Raw genomic sequence first — 21,357 nt, 5'->3', positions numbered from 1 at the left:
GGAAGTAGTTGAGCTAATTTATTGAAAAGCAATAAATTTTAGTACTCATCGAAGCATACATAAATATGATGAAGAACATTTATATTCATAAGTTGTATTTGTATTTGTTGGTTCGAAGGAAGTCATAAATTGGCAACATTGTTAGTCCTTTGTGCTGCGAAGGCTAAGACATTCATATTTTAACGGGTATTGTAGGACACTCCAAAATGGTCGTAAAAATGTAAAATACTTTGTTAATACTGCCATTTACATAGTTGCATATTTAAATGTTTATTGCGATGAATCACAGCAATGCTTTCAGGTAGATTTGTTGGACGGTGTCCTTTAAAGTGTCCTCGGTCGTTAATGTTCGCAATAGTGGGTTTACTTGTAAGCTTTCGAAAAAAACTGTGATTAAATAAATAAGAAAAAGCATATTCATTCTCGAAGAAATTTATGGTGAACTCAACGGACACTGACTGATAATATTTAAGATATTTGTACTTCTCGATTGCTTGCGCAGTCCAAAGATCGCAAGAACATTAAATTTCTGACTATATAATCGCATTTTGATCTTTCAAAAAGTTTGATACGTAATTCGTTAATTTTAAATTCTTTCTCATTTTCAGATATTAGTCGGTTGACCCGATCGCCTTCGCCACTCCAATATGCTGGTGAGTTATGACCTCATTATATAGTATTAGTTAAATATTTCTGTTTTAAGAGGATAGGAAGAATAAACTTAAAACAGCTCTCGAAATAAACTTGGAAAGCCCTCTGAGAAACCTTACACTAATACACCCAAAAAACATCGAAAAATATTTCTCCAGCCTTCGAGAAATATAAAGTTCTCTCATCCTTGTGAAATTTGAAGTTCCCGGGTTGATCTCCAACGTCATTTTAAAATCATCCTTCAACCTTAGAGAAATTTTAAGACATTTATAGTTCTCAAATCTATATCCAGAACACTTCTCCAGTTGATATTCCACATTCGAGTTGAGGTGAAGTTCAAAATAAAAAAGTTCTCCAAGGAGGCATCATAAAAGCCATCAGCTGTTTACTGTTAGTAAACAAGTTATGTTTTGTTTATTCTTATAAAAATACTTTAGTATTGGAATCTTATATTTAAGTCCAATTACAAGTTCAGAACGATTTTTTCGTGAACATGGGAATCAGCATACATATTTGCCATATAAAAAAAGTGCACTCTTTGTTGAGAACGCTATGAACTCCAAGTTGAGTCATTGTTGAGAAACAATACTTGAGATTTGGGAGGTATTATGTCATTAACTTCAGATCTTATGTGCATAAAGCCAAAATATTCATTGGGCATTTATCTTTAAAAGTTCTTTAAGTTAAAAAAGTGCTTTAAAATATGAATTTCACATTCCATCATAATTTCTTCACTTATTCTTATAAAGAAAAGGGGACATAAAAACATTTCTGTAAAAATGGAATACCCCATATATAATTTTCATAAAAGATTTCAGTGGATTATCTCATTTTCACTGCTTTTCATTGTGTATCCTTGTTTTGCGGTGTATTTTTTAAGTTTTTTTTTATTTACTCTTAATACAAGGCTGCCTTTTATTGCCAGCCATGCATTTAAAAATAAAAATTTCTATTGATGAAATAATATTCTAACTACTTTTAAATGACTAGTATAATCCATTAACCAAGTCAGGAAGACCCCATCAATTATGTCACCTATTCTGTGGCAAAACAGAACAAAGTTAGCAGTTTTTTGGTATGTTGGGAACTTACGAGTTTGAGTAACACTTGCAGGACAAAGTTACGAGAAATATTAAATACTACTGTTTGACTGAAGAGATAGGCTCTTTGCTTCATATAAATTTTCTCCGCGCCCACAGAATTAACCAAATATATATAAATAATTTCGATATAATGGTGAAAAGCTTACATCGCATTTCCATAAAACCAATGTCACTGATTAAGGTCTGTTGAGATCGACGAAAAATATTCCACATAATTTGACTTAAAAACATGTTGTATATATGGACCGAATGACAAAAGTTATAGACAAACTGTAAAGCGAGCAGCTGGACATGACTTAACAACAATAAGAATGTACTCGAGTTCAAAACTTAGCACCCGAAAAGCTGAAATTCAGAAACATGTCCTAGTAACCAATGCAAATTTTGTAACTTTTCTCTAATATCAACAACAGAAAATATTACTGCTTGATTAGTTAAACAATGGGGTTATGTGTGTTAAGCTCTTAAACAACCTAAAAACGATTAATGCCTCTTAACGAGAACATCTTTTAATCAACCCAAAATGAGGACACACACAGCCGCACATACCTATTTACTTGTACTTGAAGTATGTTGTATATTTAAACCTTCTTAAAGTCACATTAAACAAAGAAACATAAAATTTCCTTTTGCCAAGAACAACCGAGTGCTAAATCGAAAGTGCGAAAGACGCGTGTCCTGTACGACGATTTAAGAGAGAACAGAAGGCGTCCAGCCAATATTCCAAAACCCTTCATATATGTATGTTTATATGTTACTGCAGTATTTATTACAATATAGACATATACTCCGATTGTGTTGTAGGTACTTTAAGCAAGGGTTGAAAAGTCAGTAAATAAATACTTTTAAGTACGTGTGCACATCTGCGTGTAGTACACAAACACACACACACACACAAGTCCAAAACTGATACTACAAAATAAATACATGAATCCATTCAGCTTTAAAAACAATATGAATTACAAAAATTGATTCATTTCGATTTTATTTGAGCCCTCGCAAAGTCCATTCCTGACTACATACAAACATTAATACATATACATATGTACATATATGTATGTAATTTTGGTATCGTGAAAGAATAAGTATTAAAGCAGATGTTTTCCGTGCAACAGAAGGTCTGTTTACCATTTTCATATGGTGTAGGATTGAACAGACAAATCGTAAATTTATCACACATCAGAATGCATTGTCCACAGCAACACCAAAAGCAATGCAGCGGAGATGAGATGACGAAAACAAATTAAGGAAAAAAAAATTATAACTAAATTGTGTTGAAATTTTATAATTTTATCCAAAACAGGCAGAGTGCTTGTGCGAAGGGGTGTTACAAAAACAAAAACCGTACACCATACATGCACCAAATTAATCTCATAATGGATTTTATAGGATTATCAAAATAATAACCAATTTTTAAATTTAAACGCATATTTAAAGCTATGAATATTATTTTTATTATTTTTCTTTACTTTGCATACTTCCGCAACTCTCAACCATATAATAAAATACTACTTATATTCGATTAGTGCACAAAGAATGTGAAACAGTGCAGGGCAGAAAATGTCACAGTTATCCTGTGCGGAAAATATCTAGTTCCAAACCGTTGCGCTTCTAGTGCATTCGGTACCAACACCAGTTTGCCCTTAATCTCTTTTTTTTGGGATTAATGGCAAGGTTCTATGACCAAAGCGCCAGGTACAAAATCAAAATGGCATTTCTAGATTGTCGTTTCATTTCACATGTTCCTGCGTTATTCACAATATCTCCGTTATTCAATAATATTTAAACTCCGTTATTTCTCGCAACAATCTTAATTTTTGGTTTTTAAATGGCACCGCGCCAGGCACAAAAACAGTATAACGTATTTCAAAACTATTTGCCACTTCATGTTGGGAGGACAAAGGCTATCCTTAAGACAGGCCCAAGAATGCTCTGCCCATCCCAACCTCCCACGTTCTCAAACAAGGGAGCGTCAAGACATCCCTCCAGCTCAACCAAACCAAGCCTAAACATATTTTTTGCTTAGCTGTGGATAGCTGACGCTTCCGAGTTGAAACCCAAAATCTCTTTTATATGCTTTCAATTGGCACCGTCCTAGGCGGTGGGAATCATCCCGCGCTGCATTATCTTTTCTATAGTTCCGAAGAAGTGAAAATCAACCTACTATATAGGGCAAGTTCTGAATAAGACACATATTTACATCACTAGTTACTGACCTTCCTACGGGGTAATTAGTAATCGTGCTCGCATCCTGTATCTATTTCTATCACCCGCTGCAAATAGGCGACCGTATGCGCCGCCATATTGAACATCCTGTTAAAACGCTGCCAAAACGCCAAAAAGTAGCCATATTGAACATCCTGTCAGGCAGTTGACGGATAAGATATCACACTTGTTTTATCCACAATGGTTTTCGTTTTTGTATCCCGTATTAAGATTTAATTGCTCAGTGAACAAAATTCATTGCCGATTTGATTTTTGAAATACAAATGTAGTTACACACAACTTCTGTCAGCTGAACGAAGTTAATTTAAACGATGAAGAAAATAAAAGTCATATAATATTGGTTTTTTTTCACTAAATCGGGTGAGAGCTTCTTTATAACCCTCTTGTCCGACGTTCCTACACCCGTCATTGAAGGGGCCTCCAATGCTTTGCGTGTGCACGCTCCACCGGTAGTGTCCCGTAGTTATGGCTCTAATTCTAAACAATTCTTTGCATGATTTACTTAACAAACTCTATGTTCTATTCTAGTCCAAGTGTGTTTGGGTATATTATAGGTCTCTGTAGAGTACCTACATATTTCGAATGACAGTTTTCTTTTATCAATTATGCAGGTAAAATTTTATTGATCGGAGTGAACAAGAGACTCTTTCAGTGATGTCTAACGATGCTAGGGCCCCCATTCTAGTTTATCCCATTTTTCATTGCCATAAATGGAGTGTGATGATTGTTAAGTTTGCTTAGTCGTGAATCAATCTCCTTCTTACGTCTGTGGAGAGATCCCCCATGAATATTTCACGCTATGAGACCTGCTAGTCTATCTGGGTACATGCATAGCTTAGAGAAATTTCCTGCACCAACACTGCACTCCGTTTTGGATAATTCTGTGCAGCGAATCTGTATAAATCAAAATAATTTTTGTTATAGAAAAACATACTGACTGATGTATAGATAAGTATTCCAAGTCAGACATAGGTACTTTTCGAACACCTTTGAATTTGAATTATTTGCGAAAAACTCGCCATCCTGTTTTAGAAAAAAAGTTGAATAATCGAAGACCCTAATATATATGTACATTTGTAGATAATCAACTAGTTAGAAATGCATATGTAAATATACTAAATAAATGGTTGTATGTAAATTAAATATTCAATTGGTTCATTATTATTCATAACCGAACCCTGTGCCTGTATGTGTCTGGGGTCAAGAATTTGCAATTCACACTTGGCTGCGTTTCCATAAGCAAATGTGATATTTCCCAATTTGGATATTCTTTACGTTGCTTCGGATTGATTATTTTATATGTCCTTGAGTGTCAAACTTAAAATGTCTACACTTTTCCATAAGGCTTACGAGTATTTCATTCATATCTTATATGACCCATAGCTGAATCGGTTGCGGTGAATAGTGGACACACACCATTTGTAGAGGTAATACATAGAGGTAGTGTAGAGGTGACACATCATATATATTATTTCTAATTGCTGTATGGGTCCCTTTTTCGCTCTTATTTGGAATGCAAATATATAAATAAAGCTTTGGTTGTAAATATGTAGATTCGGGCTATTAGCGAGCTTTGGGCAATTTCCGTCGTAGTGCTTTTGTTTAGCTATATTTTATTAAAATAATTTGTTAAAAATAAACGATTGTGAGCACACAAAGATACCTAGTTGTACTACGGCACTATTGGAATATTTGCACTGCATTACCGGCAGTTCATGCCATATGCTAGATAACAGCTGATTTCTGTTATTATTTGATCTTTTATATTGGTTGCGTAAGATGCACACGGGTCCGGCTCGTATACACATATTTCAGTTGCATCTGAGTATAATGCGTATTGAAATTTAGGAGTACTAATTTTCTGCTTTAAGCGTATATGTTTATAGATGTACAAGAAAACACAGCTTATATACATATATATAGAGAGAGACAAGCGAGAAGAAGTCGTAATGGCTGAGACACAATGAAGTTTTTTTCATACAGAAGCGTTCAACGCAATCTTATGCATTCCAGTAACATCGCCACAATCACCCAAGATGTTACGTTTGTAAATATGAAGGAACTTCAGACGTTTATTTCGCTTTGCCCATTCACGTACAAAATTTTGCGAATTACTATTATAATCATTCTCACTATAAAAGAAATATACTTGCTTACATATTTATGTCCCATTCATTTGCTAAATTGCAGTTCTTAACTGTGAACAAGTAAAGAAAGCTAAGTTCGGGCGTAACCGAACATTACATACTCAGCTGAGAGCTTTGGAGACAAAATAAGGGAAATCACCATTTAGGAAAATTAACCTAGGGTAACCCTGGAATGTGTTTGTAAGACATGGGTATTAAAGGGAAGGTATTAAAGAGTATTTTAATAGGGAGTGGGCCACAGTTATATAGGTGAACGCCTTTTCGAGATATCGCCATAAAATTGGACCGGGGATGACTCTAGAATGTGTTTGTACGATATGGTTATCAAATTAAAGGTATTAATAAGGGTTTTAAAAAGGAGTGGCCCTCAGTTGTAAATGTGAAGGCGTTTTCGAGATATCGACACAAATGTGGATCAGGATGACCCAGAACATCATCTGTCGGGTATCGCTAATTTATTTATATATGTAATACCCCGAACAGTATTCCTGCCATGATTGCAAAGATTTTTGTTTTCGCCCTGCAGAACTTTTTCATTTTCTTCTACTTAATATTACCCATTTTACAAAGTTTTTTCTAAAGTTATATTTTGCGCCCTATCCTATCCAATCACCATGTTTCATCGCTTTTTTCGTATTTGGTATAGAATTATGGCATTTTTTCATTTTTCGAAATTTTCGATATCGAAAAAGTGAGCGTGGTCATAGTCGGATTTCGCCCATTTTTAATACCAATACAAAGTGAGTTCAGATAAGTACGTGAACTGAGTTTAGTAAAGATACATCGATTTTTGCTCAAGTTATCGTGGAAGGACAGACGGTCGAATATGTATAAAAACTGGGCGTGGCTTCAACCGATTTCACCCTTTTTCACAGGAAACAGTTATTGGCATAGAAGCTATGTCCCTACCTAATTTCACAAGGATTGGTAAATTTTTGTTCGACCTATGACATTAAAAGTATTCTAGACAAATTAAATGAAAAAGGGCGGAGTTACGCCCATTTTGAAATTTTCTTTTATTTTTGTATTTTGTTGCACCATATCATTACTGGCGTTGAATGTTGACATAAATTACTTATATACTGTAAAGATATTCAATTATTGTTAAAATTAGAGTTTAAAAAATTTTTTTTTAAAGTGTTCGTCATCCGATTTCTCTAATTTTTATTTAGCACACATATAGTAATAGGAGTAACGTTCCTGCCAAATTTCATCATGATATCTCCAATTACTGCCGAATTACAGCTTGCAAGACTTTTAAATTACCTTCTTTTAAAAGTGGGCGGTGCCACGCCCATTGTACAAAATTTTGCTAATTTTCTATTCTGCGTCATAAGGCGAACCCAACTACCAAGTTTCATCGCTTTATCCGTCTTTGGTAATGAACTTTTTCGATTTTTCGAAATTTTCGATATCGAAAAAATGGGCATGGGATGAGTGCCCAGGAACTTGCATACCAAATTTCATTAAGATACCTCAAAATTTACTCAAATTATCGTGTTTTCGTACGGACGGACGGACATGGCTAAATGAATTTCTTTTTTCGCCCAGATCATTTTTATATATAGAAGCTATATCTATCTCTATTAGATTATGCCGTTACAGGGTAACGTTATGCGAACAAAATTAGTATACTCGGTGAGCTCTGCTCAGCTTAGTGTAAACATTTTAGAAAGGTAGCAACAAGTTTGAATAATAAATTCACTTGCAAAGTGTGAAAGCACCCTTGGCCAAAGAAAATGTCATATTCTTCTTCTTATGCTTTGCTTGCAACAAAAGTTGGAAGTTGGCCATTATTTCATGTCAGATGGTGCCAGTGTCGCTCAATCTATCGTTCTCCATAAAAATACGTGCAATCTACTGATAATGCATAACATTCTGTTAAACGCATCTGTATGAAAAACTGCTTATGTGACGGAGCTTTAAGCTTTATATAAAAATACCGATGCACTGATTAGGTAGAATGTCTAGAAACTCGCGAGCCTTACGAGTATTTCGAGATCCAAGAATCTTGCGAGAAGCCGACACACGTGAGAAAATTGTTCTCGAACAAAGTCGAGAAATCGTAAACTCTACTCAACTTCACTATGGTTTGTTAAATCCAAATTAAAATTTTTTAGCATTTGACAAAAAATATCTTGGCATAAACATTTGATTGGCCGGATTCATCGGGATAGAAGAACAGAATACACACCAGACTATAGAAATTTAAAAGGAAAAAACCACAAAATGCCTTGGAGCTCGTTTTGTAAAATCAAAACTTATTTCTTGAATATTTTAAGCTTAAAGGTGCGAACAGAGTAAGCGCTGATGCCGAGCCGAGCCGAGCTTATTGACGCTTATTTTCATGCGGGAAGAAAATTTTTATATAACAAAGTGAATGCGAAAATCAGCGCTGAAATTCTGTTTATTCTATGTGTTTGGCTTTTATGTCATTTAGTCTTGTTGTTCATTTGTGTTTATAAAATTTCTGTATATAGAAATGGATTCATCTGATGAAGAGTATTTTGTTTCTCCTAGTGTGATTAATGCAATTATTAACACAAATGAATTTGGAAAAACATCCAAAAATCAGGCCGGGGAAAAATTTCACTTAATATTTGATCGATATCAATTTTTTTATATTTTTAAACCATTAAAAAACAATACTGCACGCTAAAAAGCAAACATCAACAAGTAAGGAAGGCTAAGTTCGGGTGTAACCGAACATTACATACTCAGCTGAGAGCTTTGCAGACAAAATAAGGGAAAATCACCATTTAGGAAAATTACCCAAGGGTAACCCTGGAATGTGTTTGTATGGCATGTATATCAAATGGAAGGTATTAAAGAGTATTTTAAAAGGGAGTGGGCCTTAGTTCTATAGGTGGACGCCTTTTCGAGATATCGCCATAAAGGTGGACCAGGGGTGACTCTAGAATTTGTTTGTACGATATGGGTATCAAATTAAAGGTATCAATGAGGGTTTTAAAAGGGAGTGGTGGTAGTTGTATTTGTGAAGGCGTTTTCGAGATATCGACCAAAATGTGGACCAGGGTGACCTAGAACATCATCCGTCGGGTACCGCTAATTTATTTATATATTGTTACGAATATTAGCAAAACTAAGGGGTGATGCTATCGTCTCTAAGCCGATGCTAAGCAGTGACGTGAATTCACATCCATAGATCAATCATTATGTATCTACATAAACGAAACAATAATTGCGTCTACACATATGTACCATGTACGTATACGAGCAGCGGAGAGTCAATGCACAAACACATGCATATATCTGAGATACTCCTATAAGTATGCAATGAGAAAAACTATAAAATTGTGCAATTGTAGCTACAGCTGAGAAGTTTGAGAGCTACTGGACTAGTAGATTCTGGAAGCGCCTAGAAGATGAGAAGGTTGAAATCAAAGAGTATAAAAGGCGGCAATTGTAGAGGCGTTTGATTTGAGATTTCGATTAAGACGCTATCTAGCGAGCAAGAGCAGTATTATTTTGAATAGTAGAGTTTCATTTGAGCTATCAATCAGTTTGGTTATTAAGCAAGCTATTCGTTGCAAAGTTTGAGTGTTATTGTGAAGTACTTTAATAAAGGCCATTTTGCATTATTAAATATTGGAGTAATTTATTGAACAGTTTAGTGATTCGAACTTAGCAGAAGGGCAAATAACTTTGATTGGATAACGGTTGGTTGTACAGGTATAAAGGAATCGAGATAGATATAGACTTCCATATATCAAAATCATCAGCATCGAAAAAAAATTTGATTGAGCCATGTCCGTCCGTCCGTCCGTCTGTCCGTCTGTCCGTTAACACGATAACTTGAGTAAATTTTGAGGTATCTTGACGAAATTCGGTATATAGATTCCTGGGCACTCATCTCAGATCGCTATTTAAAATGAACGATATCGGACTATAACCACGCCCACTTTTTCGATATCGAAAATTTCGAAAAACCGAAAAAATGCGATAATTCATTGCCAAAGGCGGTTAAAGCGATGAAACTTGGTAGATGGGTTGACGTTATGACGCAGAATAGAAAATTAGTAAGATTTTGGACAATGGGCGTGGCACCGCCCACTTTTACAAGAAGGTAATTTAAAAGTTTTACAAGCTGTAATTTGGCAGTCGTTGAAAATATCATGATGAAATTTGACAGAAACGTTACTCCTATTACTATATATGTGCTAAATAAAAACTAGCAAAATTGGATGAAGAACACGCCCATTTTTTTTAAATTCAAATTTTAACAAAAAATTTAATTTAATATAATTCAACTCCAGTAATGATATGATGCAACAAAATACAAAAATAAAAGAAAATTTCAAAATGGGCGTGGCTCCGCCCATTTTCATTTAGTTTGTCTAGAATACTTTTAATGCCATAAGTCGAACAAAAATTTACCAATCCTTCTCAAATTTGGTAGGGGCATAGATTCTATGACGCTAACTCTTCTCTGTGAAAATGGGCGAAATCGGTGGAAGCCACGCCCAGTTTTTATACACAGTCCACCGTCTGTCCTTCCGCTCGACCGTTAACACAATAACTTGAGCAAAAACCGATATATCTTTACTAAACTTAGCCCACGTACTTATCTGAACTCACTTTGTATTGGTATAAAAAATGGCCGAAATCCGACCATAACCACGCCCACTTTATCGATATCGAAAATTAGGAAAAATGAAAAACATACCATAATTCTATACCAAATACGAAAAAAGGGATGAAACATGGTAACTGGATTGGTTTATTGACGCAAAATATAACTTTGGAAAAAACTTTGTAAAATGGGTGTGACACCTACCATATTAAGTAGAAGAAAATGAAAAAGTTCTACAAGCCGAAATCAACAGCCCTTGGAATCTTGGCAGGAATACTGTTAGTGGTATTTCATATATAAATAAATTAGCAGCACCCGACAGATGATTTTCTGGATCACCTGGTCCACATTTTGGTCGATATCGCGAGAACGCCTTCACATATACATCTAAGGGCCACTCGCTTTTAAAACTCTCATTAATACCTTTAATTTGATATCCATATCGTACAAACACATTCTAGAGTCACCCCTGGCCCACCCTAATGGCGATATCTCGAAAAGGCGTCCACCTATAGACCTAATGCCCACTCCCTCTTAAAATGCTCAGTAACACCTTTCGTTTGATACCCATATCGTACAAACATTCTAGAGTCACCCTTGGTCCACCTTTATGGCGATATCTCGAAAAGGCGTCCACCTATAGAACTAAGGATTACTCCCTTTTAAAATACTCATTACCACCTTTCATTTGATACCCATATCGTACAAACACATTCTAGAGTCACCCCTGGCCCACCCTAATGGCGACATTTCGAAAAGGCGTCCACCTATAGACCTAATGCCCACTCCCTATTAAAATGCTCAGTAACACTTTTCGTTTGATACCCATATCGTACAAACATTCTAGAGTCACCCCTGGCCCACCCTAATGGCGATATCTCGAAAAGGCGTCCACCTATAGACCTAAAGCCCACTCCCTCTTAAAATGTTCAGTAACACCTTTCGTTTGATACCCATATCGTACAAACATTCTAGAGTCACCCCTGGCCCACCCTAATGGCGATATCTCGAAAAGGCGTCCACCTATAGAACTAAGGATTACTCCCTCTTAAAATACTCATTACCACCTTTCATTTGATACCCATATCGTACAAACACATTCTAGAGTCACCCCTGGCCCACCCTAATGGCGATATCTCGAAAAGGCGTCCACCTATAGACCTAATGCCAACTCCCTCTTAAAATGCTCAGTAACACCTTTCGTTTGATACCCATATCGTACAAACATTCTAGAGTCACCCTGGCTCACCCTAATGGCGATATCTCGAAAAGGCGTCCACCTATAGACCTAATGCCCACTCCCTCTTGAAATGCTCAGTAGCACCTTTCGTTTGATCCCCATATCGTACAAACACATTCTAGAGGCACCCCTAGCCCACCCTAATGACGATATCTCGAAAAGGCGTCCACCTATAGACCTCATGTCCACTACCTCTTAAAATGCTCAGTAACACCTTTCGTTTGATACCCATATCGTACAAACATTCTAGAGTCACCCTTGGTCCACCTTTATGGCGATATCTCGAAAAGGCGTCCACCTATAGAACTAAGGATTACTCCCTTTTAAAATACTCATTATCATCTTTCATTTGATACCCATATCATACAAACACATTCTAGAGTCACCCCTGGCCCACCCTAATGGCGACATTTCGAAAAGGCGTCCACCTATAGACCTAATGGCCACTCCCTCTTAAAATGCTCAGTAACACTTTTCGTTTGATACCCATATCGTACAAACATTCTAGAGTAACCCATGGCCCACCCTAATGGCGATATCTCGAAAAGGCGTCCACCTATAGACCTAATGCCCACTCCCTCTTAAAATGCTCAGTAACACCTTTCATTTGATTCCCATATCGTACAAACACATTCTAGAGACACCCCTGGTCCACCTTTATGGCGATATCTCGAAACGGCGTCCACCTATGGAACTAAATATCACTCCTTTTCAAAATACTCATTAACAGCTTTCATTTGATACCCATATCGTACAAACATATTCTAGAGTCACCCCTGGTCCACCTTTATGGCGATTTCTCGAAAAGGCGTTCACCTATAGAACTAAAGCCCATTCCCTTTTAAAATACTCATTACCACCTTTCATTTGATACCCATATCGTACAAACACATTCTAGAGTCACCCCTGGCCCACCCTAATGGCGACATTTCGAAAAGGCGTCCACCTATAGACCTAATGCCCACTCCCTCTTAAAATGCTCAGTAACACTTTTCGTTTGATACCCATATCGTACAAACATTCTAGAGTCAACCCTGGCCCACCCTAATGGCGATATCTCGAAAAGGCGTCCACCTATAGACCTAATGCCCACTCCCTCTTAAAATGTTCAGTAACACCTTTCGTTTGATACCCATATCGTACAAACATTCTAGAGTCACCCCTGGCCCACCCTAATGGCGATATCTCGAAAAGGCGTCCACCTATAGAACTAAGGATTACTCCCTTTTAAAATACTCATTACCACCTTTCATTTGATACCCATATCGTACAAACACATTCTAGAGTCACCCCTGGCCCACCCTAATGGCGATATCTCGAAAAGGCGTCCACCTATAGACTTAATGCCAACTCCCTCTTAAAATGCTCAGTAACACCTTTCGTTTGATACCCATATCGTACAAACATTCTAGAGTCACCCTGGCTCACCCTAATGGCGATATCTCGAAAAGGCGTCCACCTATAGACCTAATGCCCACTCCCTCTTGAAATGCTCAGTAGCACCTTTCGTTTGATCCCCATATCGTACAAACACATTCTAGAGTCACCCCTAGCCCACCCTAATGACGATATCTCGAAAAGGCGTCCACCTATAGACCTCATGTCCACTACCTCTTAAAATGCTCAGTAACACCTTTCGTTTGATACCCATATCGTACAAACATTCTAGAGTCACCCTTGGTCCACCTTTATGGCGATATCTCGAAAAGGCGTCCACCTATAGAACTAAGGATTACTCCCTTTTAAAATACTCATTATCATCTTTCATTTGATACCCATATCATACAAACACATTCTAGAGTCACCCCTGGCCCACCCTAATGGCGACATTTCGAAAAGGCGTCCACCTATAGACCTAATGCCCACTCCCTCTTAAAATGCTCAGTAACACTTTTCGTTTGATACCCATATCGTACAAACATTCTAGAGTAACCCATGGCCCACCCTAATGGCGATATCTCGAAAAGGCGTCCACCTATAGACCTAATGCCCACTCCCTTTTAAAATGCTCAGTAACACCTTTCATTTGATTCCCATATCGTACAAACACATTCTAGAGACACCCCTGGTCCACCTTTATGGCGATATCTCGAAACGGCGTCCACCTATGGAACTAAATATCACTCCTTTTCAAAATACTCATTAACAGCTTTCATTTGATACCCATATCGTACAAACATATTCTAGAGTCACCCCTGGTCCACCTTTATGGCGATTTCTCGAAAAGGCGTTCACCTATAGAACTAAAGCCCATTCCCTTTTAAAATACTCATTACCACCTTTCATTTGATACCCATATCGTACAAACACATTCTAGAGTCACCCCAGGTCCACCTTAATGGCGATATCTCGAAAAGGCGTCCACCTATAGACCTAATGCCCACTCCCTCTTAAAATGCTCAGTAACACCTTTCGTTTGATACCCATATCGTACAAACACATTCTAGAGTCACCCGTGGCCCACCCTAATGACTATATCTCGAAAAGGCGTCCACCTATAGACCTCATGTCCACTCCCTCTTAAAATGCTCAGTAACACCTTTCGTTTGATACCCATATCGTACAAACATTCTAGAGTCACCCTTGGTCCACCTTTATGGCGATATCTCGAAATGGCGTCCACCTATAGAACTAAGGATTACTCCCTTTTAAAATACTCATTATCATCTTTAATTTGATACCCATATCATACAAACACATTCTAGAGTCACCCCTGGCCCACCCTAATGGCGACATTTCGAAAAGGCGTCCACCTATAGACCTAATGCCCACTCCCTCTTAAAATGCTCAGTAACACTTTTCGTTTGATACCCGTATCGTACAAACATTCTAGAGTAACCCATGGCCCACCCTAATGGCGATATCTCGAAAAGGCGTCCACCTATAGACCTAATGCCCACTCCCTCTTAAAATGCTCAGTAACACCTTTCGTTTGATACCCATATCGTACAAACACATTCTAGAGTCACCCCTGGCCCACCCTAATGGCGATATCTCGAAAAGGCGTCCACCTATAGACCTAATGCCCACTCCCTCTTAAAATGCTCAGTAACACCTTTCGTTTGATACCCATATCGTACAAACATTCTAGAGTCACCCCTGGCCCACCCTAATGGCGATATCTCGAAAAGGCGTCCAAATATAGACCTAATGCCCACTCCCTCTTAAAATGCTCAGTAACACCTTTCGTTTGATACCCATATCGTACAAACATTCTAGAGTCACCCTTGGTCCACCTTTATGGCGATATCTCGAAAAGGCGTCCACCTATAGAACTAAGGATTACTCCCTTTTAAAATACTCATTACCACCTTTCATTTGATACCCATATCGTACAAACACATTCTAGAGTCACCCCTGGCCCACCCTAATGGCGACATTTCGAAAAGGCGTCCACCTATAGACCTAATGCCCACTCCCTCTTAAAATGCTCAGTAACACTTTTCGTTTGATACCCATATCGTACAAACATTCTAGAGTCACCCCTGGCCCACCCTAATGGCGATATCTCGAAAAGGCGTCCACCTATAGACCTAATGCCCACTCCCTCTTAAAATGTTCAGTAACACCTTTCGTTTGATACCCATATCGTACAAACATTCTAGAGTCACCCCTGACCCACCCTAATGGCGATATCTCGAAAAGGCGTCCAAATATAGACCTAATGCCCACTCCCTCTTAAAATGCTCAGTAACACCTTTCGTTTGATACCCATATCGTACAAACATTCTAGAGTCACCCTTGGTCCACCTTTATGGCGATATCTCGAAAAGGCGTCCACCTATAGAACTAAGGATTACTCCCTTTTAAAATACTCATTACCACCTTTCATTTGATACCCATATCGTACAAACACATTCTAGAGTCACCCCTGGCCCACCCTAATGGCGATATCTCGAAAAGGCGTCCACCTATAGACCTAATGCCAACTCCCTCTTAAAATGCTCAGTAACACCTTTCGTTTGATACCCATATCGTACAAACATTCTAGAGTCACCCTGGCTCACCCTAATGGCGATATCTCGAAAAGGCGTCCACCTATAGACCTAATGCCCACTCCCTCTTAAAATGCTCAGTAGCACCTTTCGTTTGATACCCATATCGTACAAACACATTCTAGAGTCACCCCTAGCCCACCCTAATGACGATATCTCGAAAAGGCGTCCACCTATAGACCTCATGTCCACTACCTCTTAAAATGCTCAGTAACACCTTTCGTTTGATACCCATATCGTACAAACATTCTAGAGTCATCCTTGGTCCACCTTTATGGCGATATCTCGAAAAGGCGTCCACCTATAGAACTAAGGATTACTCCCTTTTAAAATACTCATTATCATCTTTCATTTGATACCCATATCATACAAACACATTCTAGAGTCACCCCTGGCCCACCCTAATGGCGACATTTCGAAAAGGCGTCCACCTATAGACCTAATGCCCACTCCCTCTTAAAATGCTCAGTAACACTTTTCGTTTGATACCCATATCGTACAAACATTCTAGAGTAACCCATGGCCCACCCTAATGGCGATATCTCGAAAAGGCGTCCACCTATAGACCTAATGCCCACTCCCTCTTAAAATGCTCAGTAACACCTTTCATTTGATTCCCATATCGTACAAACACATTCTAGAGATACCCCTGGTCCACCTTTATGGCGATATCTCGAAACGGCGTCCACCTATGGAACTAAATATCACTCCTTTTCAAAATACTCATTAACAGCTTTCATTTGATACCCATATCGTACAAACATATTCTAGAGTCACCCCTGGTCCACCTTTATGGCGATTTCTCGAAAAGGCGTTCACCTATAGAACTAAAGCCCATTCCCTTTTAAAATACTCATTACCACCTTTCATTTGATACCCATATCGTACAAACACATTCTAGAGTCACCCCTGGTCCACCTTAATGGCGATATCTCGAAAAGGCGTCCACCTATAGACCTAATGCCCACTCCCTCTTAAAATGCTCAGTAACACCTTTCGTTTGATACCCATATCGTACAAACACATTCTAGAGTCACCCCTGGACCACCCTAATGACGATATCTCGAAAAGGCGTCCACCTATAGACCTCATGTCCACTCCCTCTTAAAATGCTCAGTAACACCTTTCGTTTGATACCCATATCGTACAAACATTCTAGAGTCACCCTTGGTCCACCTTTATGGCGATATCTCGAAAAGGCGTCCACCTATAGAACTAAGGATTACTCCCTTTTAAAATACTCATTATCATCTTTCATTTGATACCCATATCATACAAACACATTCTAGAGTCACCCCTGGCCCACCCTAATGGCGACATTTCGAAAAGGCGTCCACCTATAGACCTAATGCCCACTCCCTCTTAAAATGCTCAGTAACACTTTTCGTTTGATACCCGTATCGTACAAACATTCTAGAGTAACCCATGGCCCACCCTAATGGCGATATCTGGAAAAGGCGTCCACCTATAGACCTAATGCCCACTCCCTCTTAAAATGCTCAGTAACACCTTTCATTTGATGCCCATATCGTACAAACACATTCTAGAAACACCCCTGGTCCACCTTTATGGCGATATCTCGAAACGGCGTCCACCTATGGAACTAAAGCCCATTCCCTTTTAAAATACTCATTACCACCTTTCATTTGATACCCATATCGTACAAACACATTCTAGAGTCACCCCTGGTCCACCTTAATGGCGATATCTCGAAAAGGCGTCCACCGATAGACCTAAGGCCCACTCCCTCTTAAAATACTCATTAACAGCTTTCATTTGATACCCATATCGTACAAACAAATTCTAGAGTCAGCCCTGGTCCACCTTTATGGCGATATCCCTAAATGGCGTCCATCCATAGAACTATGGCCTATTCTCTCTTAAAATACTCTTTAATACCTTCCATTTGATACACATGTCATACAACCACATTCCAGGGTTACCCTAGGTTCATTTTCCTTAATGGTGATTTTCTTTATTTTGTCTCCATAGCTCTCAACTGAGTATGTAATGTTCGGTTACACCCGAACTTAGCCTTCCTTACTTGTTTTTAATTCTTCTAATACTTTTCATCGCTTACAGCCTTTCTTGTTGGGTAGTTACATTTATTTGTGCGTGTGGCAGTAAGTTTGGAATGGAGTCGTGTACATTTTCATATCAGCATACGCCAATATTTACATACATACATACATACATACATACTTACATATGTTTAGTTAGGATACATTTGTAATCATGACATTTTTGCATTGCCTCACAAGCAGAGATTTGGCAATTTCTGCTGCTATGTGATCAAATTTACATATTTTTTCCCCAGCTTCGTTTACGATTGCACAAACTCCATTGAAATATTCGAGCTGCAAACTTCGGCCACATTCTGCTCGCACTGACCAATCTTTGATTTTATGGGTACAAAATGCAGTGGCGTGTTGGAAAACTCGTTTTCAAGCATTTTGTAAGGAAATATTATAAAGTAAGCCTGTTTAGTTGCAATATGAAAATGTTCTTGCCTGAGCTTCCAATTTTCAGCAAAAGGAACCTCAATGAAGGCAAAATTTGCATAGAACAAGTGCCGCCTCTGTCTTTATTTCTTCAGCATATTAAATTTGCACATCATCTGAATACCAAATATTGCACGTACGTTTGGATATGCAAAAAGAAACAGAAAAATTTTCCAAATGTCCAACAACATATGAGACTCACTCATCCCATTCAGCATTCAAAGCAACTTCGGACATTTGGTCAAGTAAGTCATCAAATCTAAAAAGGATTTATCTTGCATATGACATATATATGTACGTGTGAATGTTTGTAAATTTATATATGCAGAATGGAAATATCTTTCATAAGACATGAGAAAAAGATGAAAATAATAAATTATATATTTGCATGTACATATGTATGTGTGAATAGTACTTCCTACAAAAATTTCTCATGGATTTGGATAGAATCAGCATAAGGTGATATATTTCGAACAGTTATCCACTACTTTTTTGTTACCATGTACCCTGAAAGAAAAATGTTTGTAGAATCAACCGAAATTTCTGTTACCTTTTATCCCTCGCTTTAAAAACTTCGCACAAGTTGTTAATTCTGAATTGACTGTTTCAACAGTCAGAAAATTTTGATTCCATTACGTTTGGACTCTTTTAAATGAGCTTGATAATGTTCCAAAACATTTCAGTTTTTCAAAGCTTCACTAATGGGAATTGAACCATTTTATCAATTGGGTTCTTATGCGAAGCTGCTTTTCGCAGCACACAAGAGCTGATGTATGGTGTTTTACCTCAAAATAATAGGGTTACTTTGACTTGTGTCACTAAATTTTTTACGGAAGTTCAATCCTTTTTCTTCAGTTGGATAATACCCCTAAATACAAATATTTGATCCTTGAATTTAAAAAATTAACCACCTTAAAATTACATACACATCTATACAAATATTATACCTACACACTAGGGCGGCTCGATTTAAAAATCGCTCATTGCTCTGTGAAAATCATATTCTAGGGTTCAAAATAAGAAACTTTGCCGAAGAAACTATACCTCTAAAACGAATTCTGATGTCCCCCCCCCCCCCCCCCCCCCCTTTGGGTCAAACTTTTGGGTAGGGGCAATTTCAATTCTACCTGCTGTGTCTTGTGGTGGCTTAAAAAAAACAACACAAGCAATTTTACGATCTGCAATTGTGTCACAGTGATACCTTCATTTTTTAAAATGGTTATATAAAAACCTACACAACTATGTTTACGACATGCAAATGCATCACAGTGATGCCTTGGTTTTAAAAGGGGGTTGTAAAAACGCTAATTTCTAATAATTTTTTTTTAATTTCTTTTCTATTACTAAGTTAAATTCATTTTTTCATTAACATATGTGCTGACTAAATAAATTTCTAAAGAGAAAATTAAACTCCAAAAAGAAAAAACATAGGCATTTCAAAGTGGGATTTTTCAAATTTTGCCCCTACGGCCCAAAGGGGGGGCCATCAGAATTCGTTTTAGAGGTATGGTTCCTTCGGCAAAGTTTCTTATTTTGAACCCTAGAATATGATTTTCACAGAGCAATGTGCGATTTTTTTGCCTCCCCACAAATCGACCCGGCCTACTACACACATATATTTCGGCGAAGATGTCCGTACGTACTTTTTCATAAGCATGTGATTGTAATAAAAAAATATGCATATAAAAGTACCACAAAAATATATGAGCATTTTTTTAGCCATCAAATTTATACAAATCATGTGTTTTATACTACAGTTATTTTAAATTCAAGAAACTCATGAATCGAATGGCGAAATGAAAAGAAAACATTTAAATCGCTGGCAACCAATTTGAAGTCATTAGGGTGTTTCAAAAAGGTAGTTAATTACACAGCCACTCTAACATACATGCATTTTGAATTTTCTGCTTTATAGTTTAATACAAAAAAAATAAAATAAAAACAAGTAAGGAAGGCTAAGTTCAGGTGTAACCGAACATTACATACTCAGTTGCAAAATTACAGCTTGCAAAACTTTTAAATTACCTTCTTTTAAAAGTGGGCGGTGCCACGCTGCCACACCCATTGTCCAAAATTTTACTATTTTTCTATTCTACGTCATAATGTCAACCCGCCTACCAAGTTTCATTGCTTTATCCGTATTTGGTAATAAAAAATCGCACTTTTTCGGTTTTTCTATAATTTCGATATCGAAAAAGTGGGCGTAGTTATAGTCCGATTTGATTAATTTTAAATAGCGATCTGCGATGAGTGCCCAGGAACTTACATACTAAATTTCATTAAGATACCTCAAAATTTACTCAATTTATCGTGTTTACGGACAGACGGACGAACGGACATGGCTAAATGAATTGAGGCGTGTGTGGAATAATGGTATAAGTCGAGTTACACCGTTTTTTCATAAATCAACTAAATAAAAAGAGCACGATTACATACATATACCATATTAATCTTAGAAAGTAATAGTGATATTTAACAAAGATATTAGCTTCATTTATGGAAAAACGGTATAACTCTCTAATAAAATTTTGCAGTGGTGAAGCATCGAAATGGCATGAAAATAAGTTCAATGTCGTAGACCAGAAAGAACTGAAAAATAAAGGAATTGAAGTGGTTTCAAAAACGACTAAGCAGACATAGAACTCCATTGTTAAAAATAGAAAAAGTTTAAAAATGATAAAACTAGTAAAAAAAAGATTGCTAAAAACAACAAAAGGAAATAACAAATAGTTATTAGCACATCTAAATAATAGAATAAAATGTATTTAACAATGGTTATTAATGTGCCTACTATTTTGTTTAATAAAGTATCTCAATCAAAATATTTGATATTCGATCTATGGAACAACGGTATAACTAAAAAAAAAAAGAAATCATCCATCTTCTAATAAAATTATTAT

The 21,357-nt window shown here is 37.3% G+C and overlaps 1 protein-coding gene across 2 annotated transcripts in view; it reads left to right on the top strand.

Annotated features, from left to right (window-relative positions):
* The window catches only part of nub (nubbin), a 110,842-nt gene that overhangs the window by 81,405 nt on the left and 8,080 nt on the right, over positions 1-21,357 (top strand). For both annotated transcript variants that reach the window (XR_010949984.1, XM_067768917.1), the window contains exon 2: positions 609-653. Coding sequence is in view for 1 of the 2 variants with exons in the window: in XM_067768917.1 (XP_067625018.1) it covers positions 609-653 (45 nt within the window). In the remaining variant the exon portion in view is untranslated. The remainder of the gene's footprint in view (positions 1-608; positions 654-21,357) is intronic.

Source organism: Eurosta solidaginis, chromosome 2 (assembly GCF_040869045.1).
Source record: "Eurosta solidaginis isolate ZX-2024a chromosome 2, ASM4086904v1, whole genome shotgun sequence".
NCBI lineage: Eukaryota > Metazoa > Arthropoda > Insecta > Diptera > Tephritidae > Eurosta > Eurosta solidaginis.
Note: the sequence above shows the minus strand (reverse complement) of the source record. Positions and strands in the feature narration are given on the sequence as shown.